At 40.6% G+C, this 19,851-nt stretch overlaps 1 protein-coding gene across 1 annotated transcript in view; it reads right to left on the bottom strand.

The window, feature by feature from the left end:
* The window catches only part of LOC306923916 (putative polypeptide N-acetylgalactosaminyltransferase 8), a gene marked incomplete at both ends in the record, with an annotated part of 34,085 nt that extends 14,436 nt beyond the window's left edge, over positions 1 to 19,649 (bottom strand). The window contains 9 exons of the mRNA XM_079502263.1: positions 934 to 1,104; positions 1,354 to 1,446; positions 3,190 to 3,339; positions 4,740 to 4,925; positions 7,052 to 7,166; positions 10,311 to 10,508; positions 17,002 to 17,188; positions 18,393 to 18,559; positions 19,327 to 19,649. Coding sequence (XP_079358389.1) covers positions 934 to 1,104; positions 1,354 to 1,446; positions 3,190 to 3,339; positions 4,740 to 4,925; positions 7,052 to 7,166; positions 10,311 to 10,508; positions 17,002 to 17,188; positions 18,393 to 18,559; positions 19,327 to 19,649 — 1,590 coding nt within the window. The remainder of the gene's footprint in view (positions 1 to 933; positions 1,105 to 1,353; positions 1,447 to 3,189; positions 3,340 to 4,739; positions 4,926 to 7,051; positions 7,167 to 10,310; positions 10,509 to 17,001; positions 17,189 to 18,392; positions 18,560 to 19,326) is intronic.
* Between the last annotated feature and the right edge of the window lie 202 nt (positions 19,650 to 19,851).

Genomic DNA, 19,851 nt, shown 5'->3' with positions numbered 1-19,851 from the left:
ACACACACACACACACACACACACACACACACACACCACCACACACACACACACACACACACACACACACACACACACACACACACACACACACACACACACACACACACACACACACACACACACTGTCTGTCTGTCTGTCTGTCTGTCTGTCTGTCTGTCTGTCTGTCTGTCTGTCTGTCTGTCTGTCTGTCTGTCTGTCTGTCTGTCTGTCTGTCTGTCTGTCTGTCTGTCTTCATCTCCTAGAAAGGTTTGATAATATTTTGGATTTCCCATCTCTGGCTGGTACATTCATGGACCACCAGTTGTCTGTCTGTGATCTCCAAACATCTTTTGGTCTTTTTGTTCTTAATTTCTTTACCCTGAAAAGAGAGAACCAGAAAAGCAACGGTTGAAGTGTGTCTCTCCTGAGTAGTAATTACATACCAGGAAAGTACATCGTAATGAAATACAGTATATTTCCTAGGAAGCTATTGATATGGTATTCATTGTAAGCCCATCCAATTATGTAAATTGCTTAGTAGTTCACGGGAACCTACTAGGAAAGTAGATGGTTGTAAAATATAGTTATTATAGGAAAATATTCTATATCCGCAGAAATGGATATAATACAAACCCATTAAAATGTAGGGAACTAGAGGGTATGCTGTTGTTACAAAAGTGCACATAAGTAATGCATAGCATAGTGAGTACTAGTAAGGAAATGAAAACCTACATGAGTATATGTTATATGTGGTAAACCTGGAAAAGTTTACTGGAATAGTTCTGGTTGGCATTAAACCACACGCCATATACTTAATCATACTTAATCAACATGAAATCCCCACAAAATATGGGGAAGATATTTTGGATTTTTAACTATAATAACACACTCAAAATAGAGACTCCGGTTGAAAGCCGTTAACACTGTGTTGTTGGTAAATAGCACAGTACCTGAGTGAAATCCCAGAAACGGCTCATGCCCTTCTCCGTAGCTTGTTTACATTCGTACAAGCCGGGGATGGGATTTGCTTCGCCCATATCAACCAGACACCTGTTCTCATTGTACTTGTGGGACTTGATGCCGCCAATGTATAGCTCACCACTCCCACGGTAATAAGTGTACTGAAGTAAAGAAAAAAAAACATCAGAAGATTTGCCAACAGAAACAGGTACACAAGGTTTATCTACAGCCTGATACTTGTTTAGTTGTTGGGGGGTCCAATGCCCACGGCGAAAATCTTTTGGGGTGTTCTCACAATTAGATGCAGACAATAGTCTAATCTATCAGGTCACACAGCAACCTGTAGATCTGTTATTTTTGGTTTCCAACATTTTCAGGAGGCCACAATTCCATGTGTAGATGATACTCACCTGAGAGTTATAGTAATGGCAGCCGTATGCAATGGGTGTATGCCCTGGCACAGGCCCTTGATCGATGCACATGCTGGCATTCATGTTCTTCATCTTTGTTTTCCACGAATCAAGAACAGAAAGAAACACATGTATTAGTGTGTACAGTATGTACACTATCAGCTGTACAACACAGTCCCATAGCTTGTTTATTTAATTGGCCAGGCTCATTAAATAAACTGAGACAGGGAATATCAGTGCCACTTCCTTACATTATTTAATTGTGGCCCTAATGCACCTGTCATTACATTATCACAAACAGCATTATTTTTGTTTACTTTTATATTATTAATTCTGCATTAAAAATGTACATCTTATAAATCTTCAAAAATCTATATTTTATAAAAAGATCACACCCGTGTGAACTGAGTGGTGCAAGGTCTTATATAGCCTGATCAGCTGTGGTCTGACGTAATGTCAGTGACCATGGTAACCATGCTCACCTGTGCACGGACACGTACACAGGTACACAAACATACAGACAAAGCTGGTTGTTGGAGTGGTTTGCACCACTCAAAAACACTGATTTTATAAAAGCAGTGTTTTATAGTATATATTTGTGATTTTATAAAAAACCTATAATAGTTTGATTTTCTTTTATACGAAACTATTATTACATACTTTTATAAAATTCAACATCTAAACACAAGCCAAAGTCTTAGACACAATAATCGTATCTATCCTCGATCTTTTTAAGAAACTCAGGCTTGACCACTTAGGCCTAAAAAACAAAATTCCTGCCATTCTCCACACACTTTTTGCTCTTTGCACCTTGCCCTTAAAAGAAATGCTACAAATGCTTTCAAGCATCACCCTTTAATCCTATTCATTTTATCATCCAGCTAGTACTAGTAACCCTATACATCTTAGGCAATATTAAATTGTTAACTTGACCTAGCTACAGCTATAGAGGGCCGGTAAAACTTGTGCCAGCCACCGCGGTCATACGAGTCCCAAGTGGATAATCAACGGCGTAAAGTGTGGTTAATTCGCAATTAAGATTTGATTGAAGAAATGAAATGATTACTATATTTACCCAGGGTATCTGGGCTAAGCTCAAGAACTTGTTTCCAGCCAGGCCCTGCTCATAGAACATTTCATCGTAGTGGTTCAATGGGGTGGTAATTTTAACGTGTCGGACCGCTGATTCGAACTGGCGACCTTCCGGTATCAAGACCGCTCCGCAATCCGTTCGGCCACCGCTGCCACATGATGAAAAAGTCATGTGAGTATACTATATTAGTATACAATCAACTTGTGGTCCGCACAAGTGGTTATACAGAATATAATTCTGTAACCGAGCCAGAAATGAGACGGAAGAGTTGCATCTTCTCCATTAACAGATACAATCGGGAACACGGTTAGTGAATGCCCAGTATGGTGTGCATTAAGTATTATACAACAGGTCGTTTTGAGGAAGCAATCTGATTGGTTGAAACAGCTTTCTAGCCGTGCTTAAACCACGATAATGGCACGGCTAATCAAAACAAAGAATTCAGCCGTGCTTTTCTCTCAGAGCGCAGCAGACTCGGTGGTCGTAGTGGCGATACATCTGTCATTGAAAAAACATAATTTTTCGGCGATTATCTTAGTTTTAAGGGTAACTGTTGTATAATTGCAATATTACACTCAAGGGTGTTTCGTCATTCATGCACTTCTGCGATACCTTTCGGAACACGCCCTGTGGGCAAATTCCTACGACACCGCAGGTGTGCATTAATGACGATAAAAAACACCCTCTCGTCTCTCGTGTAATATTGCTTAATTTAGCGCCACCCACCGCCACCGTAAACTTACTCCACCATAAGCCAGAAGGTCGTCCAGAAGATCGTCCAAGGGATCCAGTTGTGGATATACGTTCTCCAGGTACCACTTGAAAGGCTTACATTTCAGCTTCTCTCTGAGCTTCTTCCTCTCTGACACGTCTCCAATATCTATCCCATGGTCCTTGAATGGGGGGGGGGGGGGGGGGGGGAGACTTGCAGAATTAGTTTTACGGTATACTGTGTGATAGTGGTTCTCAAAGTGAGGTCCTTGAGGGTCACCACCTGTAATTGTACCTTGTACAATCTCAGAAATAGCTAATTGTATCAAACTAGGTTTGTGTGCCTTCCGCGCTCACATCTAGCTTAAAAAATCACACCACACATCATCATGACGTAACATGTCGATTTGCTCAGACACATTCTCCATTCGTTGTCAATGGGAATTTAACAAAATTACCGATTTGCTTAGACACATATGACATCAATTCTCCATTCATTGTCAATGGGAATTTAATCCTTGTGTAGGAAGAAAATAGCCGATTTGCTCGTCTACATATAGACGTAAATTCTCCAATCATTGTCAATGTCATTTAATGTTTGTGTAGGACAAAATTGACGATTTGCTCATCTACATATGACGTAAATTCTTCATTCATTGTCAATGGCATTTAATGGTTGTGTTAAGACAAAATAGACGATTTGCTCAGACACATAGGCCTATGACATAAATCATATAAGAAATGACATCTCCATTCATTGTCAATGGCATTTAATGTTAGGACAATGATCTATACTAGCTGAATATAGCGCCCCTCAAAAAGAAAATAATTATATATTTTAAAAACTCTGCATCATGCACCTGTAACCCAGCATGCCTTGCACTGCGTAGACGCGCGCGTCACGTGATCGGCCGTAGACCAAAAAGGAAACAAAGGAGTGGAGTTCCTGTTTGTGTGCCGTTTTTAAAGGCTGTTTTCTCGGAATGTAGGCAGCATCCGCGGTGGTTGAAGAGAGCGCGGATGGGATTATTTTCCAAAATTAAAGTAAATAAAATAATACAAGCACATTGAAAATTGTGAAAGGAGTCTATGTTGGTGCCAGAGGACAGATCAATGTCGCGCAAGGGTCAGTGAGGCGCGCGGAGCACCGTCGCGTGTGGAGTTAGAACAGGAACAATGCAGAGGGGAAGCCAGTGACGTGCAGTATGAGGAGCAGAAAGCACAGTCGGGCACGGCAGTTTCGCCTACGTCATAGTCTATGACTTTTGTGGGCGTGGACTTCTGGGAAAGTATAGATGGGGTTTTGATTAATTGATTGATTGATTGAAAGATGTATTAACAGATTGGAGAATTACAGTACATTTCAAGCACAACTCAATACAAAACTGTTAACTGTGGACGACACCATAATAAAGCATTACACTTGTTTAAGAGGGTCCACCATGTTCAATTCATCATAACATTTAGAGACGTACAAATATACACTTCTATGTAGCCAAAAAACAGGGTTGCGTGGACTAAAGAACATCAACCTGGGGGTCTTTGAAAGGTTAGGAGAATAGGGACCACTGTCCTACATTACCTCAAAGGGCACGTTCCAGGCCAAATTGACGTTGTGTTTGTATTCGTCCATCCACACCTCTGCTACCCTCAGGGCATTCCTCCTCATGGCCTTATCTAAGTCTGGCATATAGGGCTTGTGGGCCCTCTCAATGTGGGCTATCTTGGAACATGGAACGACCTCCACACTCCCTCCACACGTCCACACCTGTAAATGGGTGTTGAACATATAATTCAGCAGAATGAGTTCAGTTCAGTTCAGTTTAACATATGTAAAGTAAATGTTACCATTTGTACTACTTAACCAGAGCCAAACCAAACCTCCTCTCACAAAACTACACTTTGTAGTTATATAATTTTAATTTATAACTAGAAAAAGTGCCCTTAAAAGTGCCAGATCACTCATAGCATCTCTGAGGATAGAATTCTGGATGAGCAGGACATCAGGCCAACAGGCTCGTCTTGATCACATGACTACAGGGATCATGTGTACCGATTTGTGTGAGATTTGGATGAAATCTGTGCGACTAACATAAACAATGTGTTTTGCAGAAATCGGCCTCATGGTGGCGCTATAACCGGCAAATGTGGAAGGATGCAGGGAAAATGTTTTTCCATGGCCTCTAGGGAGTGCGCATACATAAGTTGTATACAGATCTATGCAGTTATAGGTAAAAACAGGAATTGGCCTGTTATAGCGCCACCGTGAGGCTGATTTGGGGAAAAAATTGTGGCATGTTGTCCTCGGCCTAGTGGAAATGTGCGTGTATAATTTCATGGAAATTGGACACTGTGTTTGTGATTTGTGGCATTTTGTTCGAAACATACCAATCATGTGAGCTTTGGAAGCCAATCTTAGCCAAGCAGGATGGAAGATGGGAAATTGTGCAGATCCGTGTTGATCACATGACTATGGAGATAGTGTATACCGAATTGTGTGATGTATGGATAAAATGTGTACGAGTTATCTACAGAAATGTGTTTTGCCTAAATCGGCCTCATGGTGGCGCTATAACAGGCCGTTGAGGAATATTTGGGGCAGAGGTTCGTCGTTGGCATACAGGGAGTGTGTATGCACAGTTTGGCATGGATCGGGCCAACGGTGCCGGAGATTAGCTGATACCGGACGGACGGAAGGACGGACGGACGGACGGACACACGGACGGAGTGCAAAACATACTCTCCCCACATGCCTTCGGCCTGGTGGAGACAATAAGAACGGAGACTATGTCTAACAGCTATGAATACAATTATGTGTATTTAGATCCTAACTATATAAAGCAATTACTAGGATTGTGTATGTGCTTGTGACCTTTGTGAAAACATTATTACGTATTGTTGAGTATTATTTAAAACCTCAGCTTTGGAGAAGGTCTACTTCCCAAATTTTGAGAGGAGCTTCTACAGTCCTGTCTCACTCCCCTGTCTGACTGGGTAAGATGGAAAGAGTAAAATTCCATAAAAACAGAGGCCCTTGGAATGATGATGATTCAATGACAGGTGTAAAAAAAAAAAAGGGGAAAAGAAAAAGAAAAGAAAAGAAGGATAACTAGAAAAAGTGCCCTTCTGGGCACAGGTCTCCACCAGGAGGATAGGAGTGTGTGTGATGTTTGGCAAAATGTTTAGGTAAAATAAACATGTTTTTTTGTTTGTTTCTTGCAACACTTTTCTTCATTTTGTTGAGGAAATGCAGAGCCAGATCACTCATAGAATCTCTGAGGATAGAATTGTGGATGAGCAGGACATGTGCAGCATTTTGTACAAATCGTCTTGATCACATGAATGAATGTGCGTTTATAATTTCATGGAAATTGGACACTGTTTGTGATTTGTGGCATTTTGTTCGAAACGGACCAATCATGTGAGCTTTGGAAGCCAATCTTAGCCAATCAGGATGGAAGATGGGAAATTGTGCAGATCTGTGTTGATCACATGACATCACACATACCGAATTGTGTGATGTATGGATACAATCTGTACAAGTTATCTACAGAAATGTGTTTTGCCTAAATCGGCCTCATGGTGGTGCTATAACAGGCCGTTGAGGAATATTTGGGGCAGAGGTTCGTCGTTGGCATCCAGGGAGTGTGTGTGCACAGTTTGGCATGGATCGGGCCAACGGTGGCGAAGATTAGCTGATAACGGACGGACGGAAGGACGGAAGGAAGGACACACACACACACACACACACACACACACACGGACGGAGTGCAAAACATACTCTCTCCCCATGCCTTCGGCCTGGTGGAGACAAATAACCAAATGTAAGATGTTCTAGATTACCACAGAAACAAGCCCAAATTCTCATGTGCTGTATTGTTGTGGTTTACTCACTCGGATTCCTAGCTCAACGTTTTCCCCACCATATACTTGCATTCCTTCATCAAGGACCCCGATTTCTCCTAGAAACTTCCTGTCTGCAGCTAGGATCCCCATGACCGAAGGACTCCTGGAGAAAGAGATGTTATCGTTGCTGTCGGGCAGAAAACTCTTATCTCCATGTTTTAAACGAAGCAAAGCAACACACTTTGAGCTTGTCGATCTGCTACTTTTGCTATTTTTGAATTTGAACAGTTTTTGACATATGAGGTTTAACAGAGACATTATGTTATGTTAATGTTGGCTGACATGTCAACCAAAACATTTAATACAGAAGAAAGAGAGATCATAATTCTTAACTTATTCGCTGTCGTACGATGGCATTGCGTGCTGAAGGTAGCCAGCCGATCTACAAGCTATGTGAGCTTGCTCGATATTGTCGCCGAGCGACGCCATTTTACGACAAAGTATAAAACAGGCTTCAGTGTCAGAGTGATGGTGCGTTCCTGTGAGAGGGTCATGGAGAAGGTTTCTCTATGTTTCTTTTTTTTGTTGTTTTTCTTTATTTTCCCTATGCTGGATAAATGTGATACCACTAATGATGATAATCCTGGCGCAAATGCATTGTGTGTGTGTGTGTGTGTGAGTGGACGACCCAATAAAGCATTACACTTGTTTACAAGAGGGTCCACCGTGTTCAAATCATCAAAACATTTAGAGACGTACAAATAGACACTTCTATATAGCCAAAGAACAGAACAGGAATTCATCATAAAGGAGGTAAAAAAGGGAAAAGAAACATATACAGTGAGGGGAAAAAGGGGTATTGATGAATGATGAATGTGATGATGATAATGTCCGCCTTCTCCCTGTTGGTTAACGAGCGGCGGATGCGCGTGCCGCTCAGGGGTGGGCCTAGGTGCCTTGAAATGGACACCCTCAGTCTGCAGGAAGGGAGTGAAGAGAGAGGTTGTGTACAGAGGACTCCGGTGAGAGCGCCTTACGAGAGAGGACTGTGCCAGTGCGACAGGGGTTCGATCCACGGTTCCCACGCCAGAAATCGAGTCAGGAACCGTGACAGCTCGAACGTGACCGTGCAGTGAAATTAGTGAGTGAAACAAAGTATAGATATTGAAATAGCGAGTCATTCTGGGATCGACATCGCTGTAGGAGATCCGGAGAACGAGCCAAGAGATGCGACGACTGACGGAACGAGCCGACCTATCAGCGCAGCAACGAGAAGAAGTCCAGATGATGTTGGGCAGATGGAAGAGCGTGTTCGCCACCCATGACGAGGATTTCGGGCAGACCGACCCAGTGCAACATCAGATTCCGACGGGGGACGCCGCTCCGATCCGTGAGAGACATCGACCCTTGCCGCCCTCCATGTACAAGGAAATGAAGAACCTATTGAGTGACATGCTGCAGAAAGGAGTCATCGCTGAGAGCCGCAGTCCGTGGGCCGCACCGATCGTCTTGGTGAAGAAAAAAGATGGCAGTTGGAGATTCTGCGTTGACTACCGTAAACTGAATGCGGTGACGCACAAGGACGCTTTCCCCTTGCCCCGCATTGAAGAGACGCTGACGAGCCTGACCCAAGCCCAGTGGTTCTCGACGTTGGATCTAGCCAGTGGATATTGGCAGGTGGGGATGGACCTCCACGATCAAGAGAAGACAGCCTTTACGACCCCGCTGGGGTTATATGAGTTCACCAGGATGCCGTTCAGACTCTGTAATGCGGCCACCACGTTTCAGAGACTCATGCAGCAGTGCCTAAGTGGTCAGGTAGCAGAATATTTATTCGTTTATCTTGATGATATCATCCTGTATTCCCCTGACTTTCGTTCTCATCTACAGCACCTCGACCAGGTTTTCCACCACCTGTGGAAACACAGACTGAAACTGCGCCTCGACAAATGCACGCTTCTGCAGAGTGAGGTAAAATTATTGGTTCATGTCGTAGACAGACAGGGTGTCCGACCAGATCCTGACAAAGTGGCAGCCGTTACGCAGTGGCCAGTGCCAACAACCGTGCGTGAAGTACGTGCCTTCCTAGGATTAGCTGGATATTATAGGAGATTCGTGCCATCCTTTGCCGCCATAGCCAGACCATTAAATAACCTGCTAATTGGCGTTCCAAATGATGTGAAATCGCATCAGTGTCCCATCAAATGGACTTCGGAGTGTCAGAACTCCTTCCACGCGTTAAAATCAGCTCTCACCGAGGCCCCCATACTGGCGTATGCCGACTATGAACAGCCTTTCAGGCTGTACACTGACCAAGTGGTCGCGGCCTTGGTGCCGTTCTAGCCCAGGTCCAGGAGAGGCATGAAAGACTTATCGTCGGAGTTTACATCCCACAGAACAGAATGACGCGAATTACAGCTCGTTCAAGCTGGAGCTTTTGGCCCTGAAATGGGCCAAAAGACTATTTGACCGGCGCTAATTTACTATACACACCGACAATAACCCTGTAGCGCATCTCCAGACCGCGCGCTTGGGTGCCGTAGAACAGCGCTGGGCTGCCCAACTAGCCTCTTTCACTTTTGACATTAAATATCGCCCAGGCAAAAGTAATGCAAACGCGGATGCGCTATCCAGATTCCCTGTAGTTTCGAGTGATGTGGGGGCTATAGAACTCGCGCCGGAGAGGGCAGGAACCGTAAGTGAGTGGCAAGAGGCGCAAGAAAATGATGCGGATATCCAAACACTAAAGCAGCGCGTCTTGAAGAGACAATATCCCGCGGCCGAGGAGAGGAAGAGTTGGTCTCGAGAAGCACAGCAAATGCTACGACAGTGGACGTGACTACGAGTAAAAGGACATGTACTGTATCGTAGTGTGACTGATTCCTATACGCAAGAAGAATATCTACAGATCGTGTGCCCGAAGGCAAGACGAGAGGAGGCATGGAAGGGGATCCACCTGTCGACAGCCCATGCGGGACCAGAGAGGACACTGACCCAGCTGCGCCGACGATTCTACTGGCCTGGCATGGAGGGGGAGGTACGTTCGTTTCATCTGGGTTGTGTCTCCTGCAGCTTACAACACAAACGAGTAGAGCCTCGGGCCCCGTTACAACCGTTTGAAGTGTCTTACCCCCTAGAGGTAGTTGCCATTGGTTTCCTCACCTTGGTGCCTTAACCCTGTATTATACTTTGTTGTACAATAGTGGCCTACACAAATTGCTATCATTAATCGTAATCAAGGCAAAACCTTGAAGTAATAGTTATATTGATTTGAAGTCATATACGTCCAGCCCTAACTTCAACTTACTTGCCAGGCATTGAGGGATCGTAGAGCTTGTACCACTCAGGCCTAAAGCTCTCGTACATGCACCACAATTCCCAGTCGAAGGCATGGGCAAGAGCATGGTAATTCACCACAGCCAGGTCATAGTAGTTGACCCTGTCAAACACTGGAGAGACCACCACCGTTCTGTCCAGTTTGATCTGTGTCAGCAGAGGCTCCGCCCTAGAGTAAACAGAAAGCAAACCCCAATATACTTAGGAAGCAAAATAAAGGATCAGTTGTGTAACTAAGTAAGTAATAGAAACCCCATTCAAACCTATTTAGGTTCATCTTATGGTTGACATGCCTGAAAAGGAAACTTTGAAATGTTTCATAGTTTTAGAAATATAGTGCTTTCAAATTTGAGAAATTTACAATGGGGCTCAATGGCAGATATTGGCACGTCAAAAAAGCACTTTCACCTAGAAACTCCATTCACACTATATAATTCAGCTTACTGTGGAGACACATGCTGGAACTTTTTACTTTGAAATGTTTTTAAAAGTTATTTAACTTAAACACCCAATGCATTCTCAATGGCAATAGCACAAACATTGGCATGCTACTAGTCCTACTAGAAAGCGTGCAGGTATACAGGCCAGAGGGAAATGGAAATGGTTGTTTTTTTCCCAAACCTATTTAGGTTCATCTTACGGTGGACATGTTTGCCTGAAAAGGAATCTTTGAAATGTTTCATAGTTTTAGAAATATAGTGCTTTCAAATTTGAGAAATGTACAATGGGGCTCAATGGCAGATATTGGCAAGTAAAGATTTGAGTGGGGTTTGAACCCAGAACCTCCAGATCATGCAACCAGTGTGCTAAGTCACTGATCTACTTGATACCTGCCACAACACAGTTTGCCTTTCCCTTTGAGTAACAACACTTATACAAAAATAAAATACAAAAAATAAAATAACAGGAGATTTGTCTATTGTTTCTTGTGCTGTTGTTTGGTTTGAATGCTTATGAACCACAATGGAAACAAGTCTCTGGCTCTTCTGTCATTATCGTTTTTGCTTTTTGTACACAGCAAGCACAGTGGCTCACTGGGTACAGAGCCTGCCTGGGAATCAGGAGGCCACAGGTTCAAGTACTGGCTCTGACATAGTGCCCCAAAATCATGAAAAAATGTCATACTATAGTATGCTGTCTGAAACCATGAACTATAGTAGGCCTATTTCATGATTTTCATATTTTTTTTCAAATCCTCCAAAATCACAAAAAACGACATGCTATAGTATGCCGTCCGAAACCAAATATGATAAATGTATAATGGGGCTCAATGGCAGATATTGGCACATACAAAAAAATCACTTTCACACTTTCACTTTCACCTTTTATGGCAAATCACTTTCACCTAGAAACTCCATTCACACTTTTTGTAATTCAACTTACACTGGAGACATGCTGGAAGTTGGAACCTTTTACTTTGAAATGTTTTATAGTTTCTGAGTTATTTAACTTATACGCCCAATGCATTCTCAATGGCAATTTGCACAAACTTTGGCATACTACTAGTCCTACATACTTACACCTAGAAACCCCATTCAAACCTATTTAGGTTCATCTTACGGTGGACATGTTTGCCTGAAAAGGAATCTTTGAAATGTTTCATAGTTTTAGAAATATAGTGCTTTCAAATTTGAGAAAAGTACAATGGGGCTCAATGGCAGATATTGGCACGTCAAAAAAGCACTTTTACCTAGAAACTCCATTCACACATTTGTATAATTCAGCTTACTGTGGAGACACATGCTGGAACTTTTTACTTTGAAATGTTTTGTAGTTTCTGAGTTATTTAACTTAAACACCCAATGCATTCTCAATGGCAATAGCACAAACTTTGGCATGCTACTAGTCCTACATACTTACACCTAGAAACCCCATTCAAACCTATTTAGGTTCATCTTATGGTGGACATGTTTGCCTGAAAAGGAATCTTTGAAATGTTTCATAGTTTTAGAAATATAGTGCTTTCAAATTTGAGAAATTTACAATGGGGCTGAATGGCAGATATTGGCAGGTCAAAAAAGCACTTTTACCTAGAAACTCCATTCACACGTTTTTATAATTCAGCTTACTGTGGAGACACATGCTGGAACTTTTTACTTTGAAATGTTTTGTAGTTTCTGAGTTATTTAACTTAAACGCCTAATGCATTCTCAATGGCAATAGCACAAACTTTGGCATGCTACTAGTCCTACATACTTACACCTAGAAACCCCATTCAAACCTATTTAAGTTCATCTTATGGTGGACATGTTTTCCTGAAAAGGAATCTTTGAAATGTTTCATAGTTTTAGAAATATAGTGCTTTCAAATTTGAGAAAAGTACAATGGGGCTCAATGGCAGATATTGGCACGTCAAAAAAGCACTTTTACCTAGAAACTCCATTCACACATTTTTATAATTCAGCTTACTGTGGAGACACATGCTGGAACTTTTTACTTTGAAATGTTATGTAGTTTCTGAGTTATTTAACTTAAACGCCCAATGCATTCTCAATGGCAATAGCACAAACTTTGGCATGCTACTAGTCCTACATACTTACACCTAGAAACCCCATTCAAACCTATTTAGGTTCATCTTATGGTGGACATATTTGCCTTAAAAGGAATCTTTGAAATGTTTCATAGTTTTAGAAATATAGTGCTTTCAAATTTGAGAAATTTACAATGGGGCTGAATGGCAGATATTGGCAGGTCAAAAAAGCACTTTTACCTAGAAACTCCATTCACACGTTTTTATAATTCAGCTTACTGTGGATACACATGCTGGAACTTTTTACTTTGAAATGTTTTGTAGTTTCTGAGTTATTTAACTTAAACGCCTAATGCATTCTCAATGGCAATAGCACAAACTTTGGCATGCTACTAGTCCTACATACTTACACCTAGAAACCCCATTCAAACCTATTTAAGTTCATCTTATGGTGGACATGTTTTCCTGAAAAGGAATCTTTGAAATGTTTCATAGTTTTAGAAATATAGTGCTTTCAAATTTGAGAAATTTACAATGGGGCTGAATGGCAGATATTGGCAGGTCAAAAAAGCACTTTTACCTAGAAACTCCATTCACACATTTTTATAATTCAGCTTACTGTGGAGACACATGCTGGAACTTTTTACTTTGAAATGTTTTGTAGTTTCTGAGTTATTTAACTTAAACGCCCAATGCATTCTCAATGGCAATAGCACAAACATTGGCATGCTAATACTTGCACCTAGAAACCCCATTCAAACCTATTTAGGTTCATCTTACGGTGGACATGTTTGCCTGGAAAGGAATATTTTCATAGTTTTAGAAATATAGTGCTTTCAAATTTGAGAAATGTACAATGGGGCTCAATGGCAGATATTGGCAGGTCAAAAAAGCACTTTTACCTAGAAACTCCATTCACAAATTTTTATAATTCAGCTTACTGTGGAGACACATGCTGGAACTTTTTACTTTGAAATGTTTTGTAGTTTCTGAGTTATTTAACTTAAACGCCCAATGCATTCTCAATGGCAATAGCACAAACATTGGCATGCTAATACTTGCACCTAGAAACCCCATTCAAACCTATTTAGGTTCATCTTACGGTGGACATGTTTGCCTGGAAAGGAATATTTTCATAGTTTTAGAAATATAGTGCTTTCAAATTTGAGAAATGTACAATGGGGCTCAATGGCAGATATTGACAAGTAAAGATTTGAGTGGGGTTTGAACCCAGAACCTCCAGATCATGCAACCAGTGTGCTAAGTCACTGATCTACTTGCTACCTGCCACAACACAGTTTGCCTTTCCCTTTGAGTAACACTTATACAAAAATAAAATACAAAAAATAAAATAACAGGAGATTTGTCTATTGTTGTATACTGTTTGGTTGTAATGCTTATGAACCACAATGACAAGTCTCTGGCTCTTCTGTCATTATCTTTTTTGCTTTTTGTACACAGCAAGCACAGTGGCTCACTGGGTACAGAGCTTGCCTGGGAATCAGGAGGCCACAGGTTCAAGTCAAGACTAAAAAGCAAAAGTGTGACGGAAAAGTGTGACGGAAAAGTGTGACTAAAAAGCGTTATTTAACTTAAACGCCCAATGCATTCTCAATGGCAATAGCACAAACTTTGGCATGCTACTAGTCCTACATACTTACACCTCTACGTAAGTAAGTAACTAAGTATAAGTAAGTAAGGCCTTATTTAGACTGCAGTCACATTCAGTCAAATCTGATTCAAATCTGATTTATTTCTCAAATCTGATCTTTTGGTCTGCCGTTTTCAAGTGACCAGATCTGATCTGCGTGTTCAGAATGGCAGCCAAATCCAGCCTGAATCAGATCTGTGCCACATCCAGATTGGATTCTGATTTGTTTAAATTAAGTCTAAATGCAGACAGGTCACATACAAGTCACATTTTAATCTGATTTAGAACAGGTTGTTGCATTCAGACTGAGACAGATCGCCTCAAATCAGATTTGAATCAGATTTGAAACCACCTCTGAATGTGGCTCAAGTCACATTGGACATCTTAATCCATTCACCTGAAAAAGTCACTAGAGGCAGTCCAAAGAAGCCTAGTGTCTAAAGCTGTGTTCGAAAAGCTAAATCTGTGAAAATATGTAGGCTATCCATGCTCAAGTGACTTGGAATTGTTTTGTCTAGTGTTTCAGTTAGGCCTACAAAATGAGACTAATTGTTATTGCTTTTATAATTAATTACTATATAGAGGGTATGCACGTAACATCATCATCATACCCGGAAGTTATGCAGGAACGCTTATTGAGTGGCAAAAAACTATTTTCTGGACATGACAGCCCGTACATCCAAACAGAAAAGTCTTATCTGTATTAAACAATGTTAAACAAGGTTAAACTCACTTTGCCACTCGATTTGCCACTACCAAAACACTCGTTGTTTAGTCAAAAATAAAAAATAGTGAGTTATCAACCAATATTTTCAGATCATGATTGGTTAGGTGTATGTGTAATGTCAACTATCATTGATGCTGAAATCTATATAATCAAGAAATAGATTTTGATGAATTTTAATAATTCAACATAAAAGATGATAAAGATCTGTTAAAATATTAATTTGAATGGATATAATTGTGGAAACCACGTACATAATTCTTTTTACAAATGGTCTACTGGGGGGAATGGAAAAAAAGATGAATAGATTAAAAATAAGTATCTTTATTCTAAGGTAAATGTAATCCTATGTTTCGGTAGTGAAATGTTTTGGGAGAGTAAAGATATATGAAACATATATGAAAATACAATATGATAATTGACTGTACCTTTACTAAATATGTGTCCCTCTGGTGCAACATGAATATGGCCAAAGTTTTTCTGAAATAGCATATGAATTTCACAGCATTTCTAACTCTGAATTTGAACCAATTCGGTAGAATGGCTCTACTATGAAAACCTGCAAAACCTGTCAGTCAACACACCTGTCAGTTTGTCCGTCACACCTCGTGATACGCTCCATATATGTCCAATATAGAATTCATTACATATGTTGATCGACCTCATCTGACCCCATCAAATCCTATACACTCAAGACACTGCCACCACTGCCACCCTTAGATCTCCATATATGGAGCTGACCTGTTCTGACATTCCATATGTTGAGCTGACCTCATCAAACCCTGTAAACTCAAGACACTGCCCCCGCTGCCAACCTTCGGATCTCCATATATGGAGCTGACCTGTTCTGACATTCCATATGTTCCATATTCCATATGTTGAACTGACCTCATCAAACCATGTACACTAAAGCCAGTACAGAATTCATTCCATATGTTGCCATGCCAAAGCGCCAGCCCCCGCCCAGCAGTCTGCCTTCACCCAGGCGGATGCGTGCACGCGACCTCGCCCTCAGGGCGTCTTACTGGTATTCCATTTTGGTAACACTTTATATTAAGGTCGCCTTTATAATGCATTATAAGCTAATTTATAATGCATTATAATGTGCTTATAAGGCATTATAACACTCGTTATAAATGTTTGTAATCATGTATAACAACTTATAACCACGTTTATAACATATTATAAGTGCTGGTCATAATGCATTATTATGCTCAGTGGAACAGCAGAGCACATTATAACTATCATAACTTAGATGGTTATAAAGGCACATAGAGAAGTGCTGTAATGTCTGTGTCATAATGCATTATAACCAAATGTGTTTATTAAATGGAATAATGTCTTATAAACATCAATAATATGCTATAGCATATAAAGTTTTGTCACTTTACTTAAAGGTCACAAAGTCATGCTATAGAGTATTATAAAAATGATACAACTGCTAATAACCATTAAAGAATGTTGCCACTTTACTTAAAGGTCTCAAAGTCCTGCTATAACATATTATTGATGTTTATAAGACATTATTCCATTTAATAAACACATTGGTTATAATTCATTATGACACAGACATTACAGCACTTCTCTATGTGCCTTTATAACCACCTAAGTTATAATAGTTATAATGTGCTCTTCACTGAGCATAATAATGTATTATGACCAGCACTTATAATATGTTGTTATACATGATTATAAACAATTATAACGAGTGCTATAATGCCTTATAAGCACATTATAATGCATTATAAATGCGCTATAATGCATTATAATGACGACCTTAATATAAAGTGTTACCAGATCGGTATCAGGTTACCTACCACATCTCATGGACTTCGATGTGAGCATCCAGGAGAGCCACCACGTCAGCAGTAGCAGCCCTCCATCCAGAGATCCTGGACGAGGCCAACCCCAGCTGCTCACCATGCCTCACTCTCCCAATACGAAGCCCTGGGTTCTGTTCCTGAATGGACTTAACGTATATGTCAAGGTCCCCCTTAAGGTCCTCTGATTTTAGAAGGAAAAACAGAGAGGGAGATTATGAATGGGAATTCAACATGGATTTGGAACATAATAGGCCTACCGGTAGTTGCTGTTTATCATCCCTGCTAACTTTCATTATTGAATATTAAACACCTAAGTGAATAAGCTGATTATCTAAATTATAGTTACATGTAGATTCAGAAGCTGTATGGGAAAGGACAGTATACTCTGCAGCAGTTATGTGGAATGGGTTACCTGCAAGCCAATAACTTAAGTCCTCCATGAAGAGCTGGCTGAATAGACGCTGCATGAACCTAACCATCAAGTTGACTTATTTATATTTTGTTGATATTTATGATTGATTTTATTTTTCTGTATGTCTCTGCCCCTTTCAGACTCAACCACTCTGTATAACACATTTTGAGCTTGTAGATTGGCTATGTTCGGCGAATAAAGAGAGTCACAGTCCCGCCCCCTTTCATGACGACGCCAGGCCCAGGAAATAATTCCCAATGCATTTTTCCCATAGACATTTCAACATAAAAGTATTTATTTAAAGACCGTATAAGTGTCGTACAAAGCCAACTCGAGTTGTGACAAAACATGACAACAAACACAATATTTTGGACCAAACAAATAATTACAAAGAATAAAAACCTGCCGTTTTCTTTCTAATTCTTTGTTTGGCCCAAAACATTGTGTTTACTGTCATGATTTCTCACAACTCGAGTTGGCTTTGTACGACGCTTAAAAGGTCTTTAAATAAATACTTTTTGAAATGTAGGCCTATATGAGGAAAATGAACGTGGAATCATTTCCTGGGCCCTGGTAGGGGGCGGGACTGCAACGCTCTATAGAGAGAAAACAGATGAATATAAAACTGTTGACAAAGAATAAGTGATTTGAAGATTGGGCAAAATTCATAAATGATTAATTTCCAACATTCACAGAGATCAGACACTCAAATCATAGATAGAGTTAGGTCTTTGCTATTCCGGAGTGAAGTCTGTTGAGGTTGACCCAGACATTCCATGGTAGGAGAAATGGTTGAAACAGTGTTGGTGAAATGACTTAAGTGGAACAATTCCTTATGCCAAAAATGGAGGGATCGTGCGTGGTAAGGCGTCTAATGAAGTGTGTGCATGTGCATGTGTGCGTGTGTGCGTGTGTGTGTTGTTCTACTGCATTAAACATGAACCGAACACCACCCTGTTCTTATCATACCAACCATTGGAGCTGTTATCATCCACCAGAATGATTTCTCTCAGCAGGTGTTTGGGTGTTCGGTCAATGATGCTGCGAATGGCTCTCTTGATGATAGACAGGGCCTCGTCCAAGAAGATCAACACCACTGCCATACTTGGAAGGTCCTTTGGGTACTTCTTTTCTTTACACCTATTCAAGTATAGAACAAAATGTATTAATCAGAAAATATTTCTGTATTTTGGAATTGTGGCAGTCTAATGTAATCTACCCAACATTTCACCTTAGATATTTTCTCTTTTTTCTTCCAGTGGTGGAAAAAGTTTTTTACTTAAGTATCAATACTGCAATGTAGAAATACTCCCTTACAAGTAAAAGTCCAGAATTCAAAATAGTACCAAGTACCAAAAGTAGAAAGTACTCATTGTGCAGAATGTCCAATTTCAACTTGCAACTTTGGCTTTTTTCAAATGGCTTGAAAAGTACAGTATACTTACATACTTTCCACCACTGTTTTCTTCTATGATCACTATAGAATTGAAGCTAAATCTGTTAAACTCATTGTAATGTGGAGTGTACGCTATTTTGCCTTGGAGATATTTTTAGCGTATTTTTAGCGCCTAATAAGTTTGATTGCTACACATTGTGTGTTCATTCATGTTGTGTTTTCTGTCAGTTCTGATGTGTGAAGACTGACTTTAATGTGTTCCAACTTCCCACCCATTGTTCAATTGGCTCATTGGCTCATTTTCACTAACTGCGCTCCGTTGTCTCTCCATCTCATGAGGACATAAAGTCTATCTACTGCCAAAAGTGTCTTACCGCAAGTACAGGAAGTATAGGGCTACATTTTGTTGAGCTTACTGGAACTTCCTGTAGGCTACTTACAGAGTCAGACACTTCTGGCAGTAGGTCTTGTCCAGTCTAAGGAGATACAATAAAAAACACCACACACTTACCTGGGGTGGAGGGTATATGGAAGAACTCGATCTAAAGGTAGGCGGTCACTGAGAAAGACATTGTAACCATATTTCATAAAAGGAGCTTGTGCTTCTTTTTGTTCATCTTCAGATAGATCATCCCCCCAGTCCTTGAACAAGTAAGAATTGGGGAACAGTTTCTTCTTCGTCTTCAGTTTCTCCTTTTGGGGCTCCTGGTCAGCGTGTTCTCCCTGTTCTGGCTTCTGGTCAAGTTGTTCTCCATGCTCTAGCTGCTTTTTCACCAGTGAGGCTTTCATTGAAGCTATGACTCTTCCATGATTCTCGCGGTCTTCTGAGAGCATTTTTTGCATGGCATCCTGTTTTTGTTCCAAGATTTTAATCAAGTTGTCTGTCAACACAAGGGAAACTAAATTAGATACATCAAGAATGAGTAGCCTAGTAGGGGATTTGCATTATGATCACTTATTCAAATCAATTTGTCAGATAATGCATTCATATCTAATCAAATATCAAATGTTTTTATTTTTTTTTATATATTTTATG

This window comes from Electrona antarctica, assembly GCF_951216825.1.
Source record: "Electrona antarctica genome assembly, chromosome: 5".
NCBI lineage: Eukaryota > Metazoa > Chordata > Actinopteri > Myctophiformes > Myctophidae > Electrona > Electrona antarctica.
The sequence above is the reverse complement of the archived record's forward strand: the minus strand, read 5'-3'. Positions and strand labels throughout refer to the sequence as shown.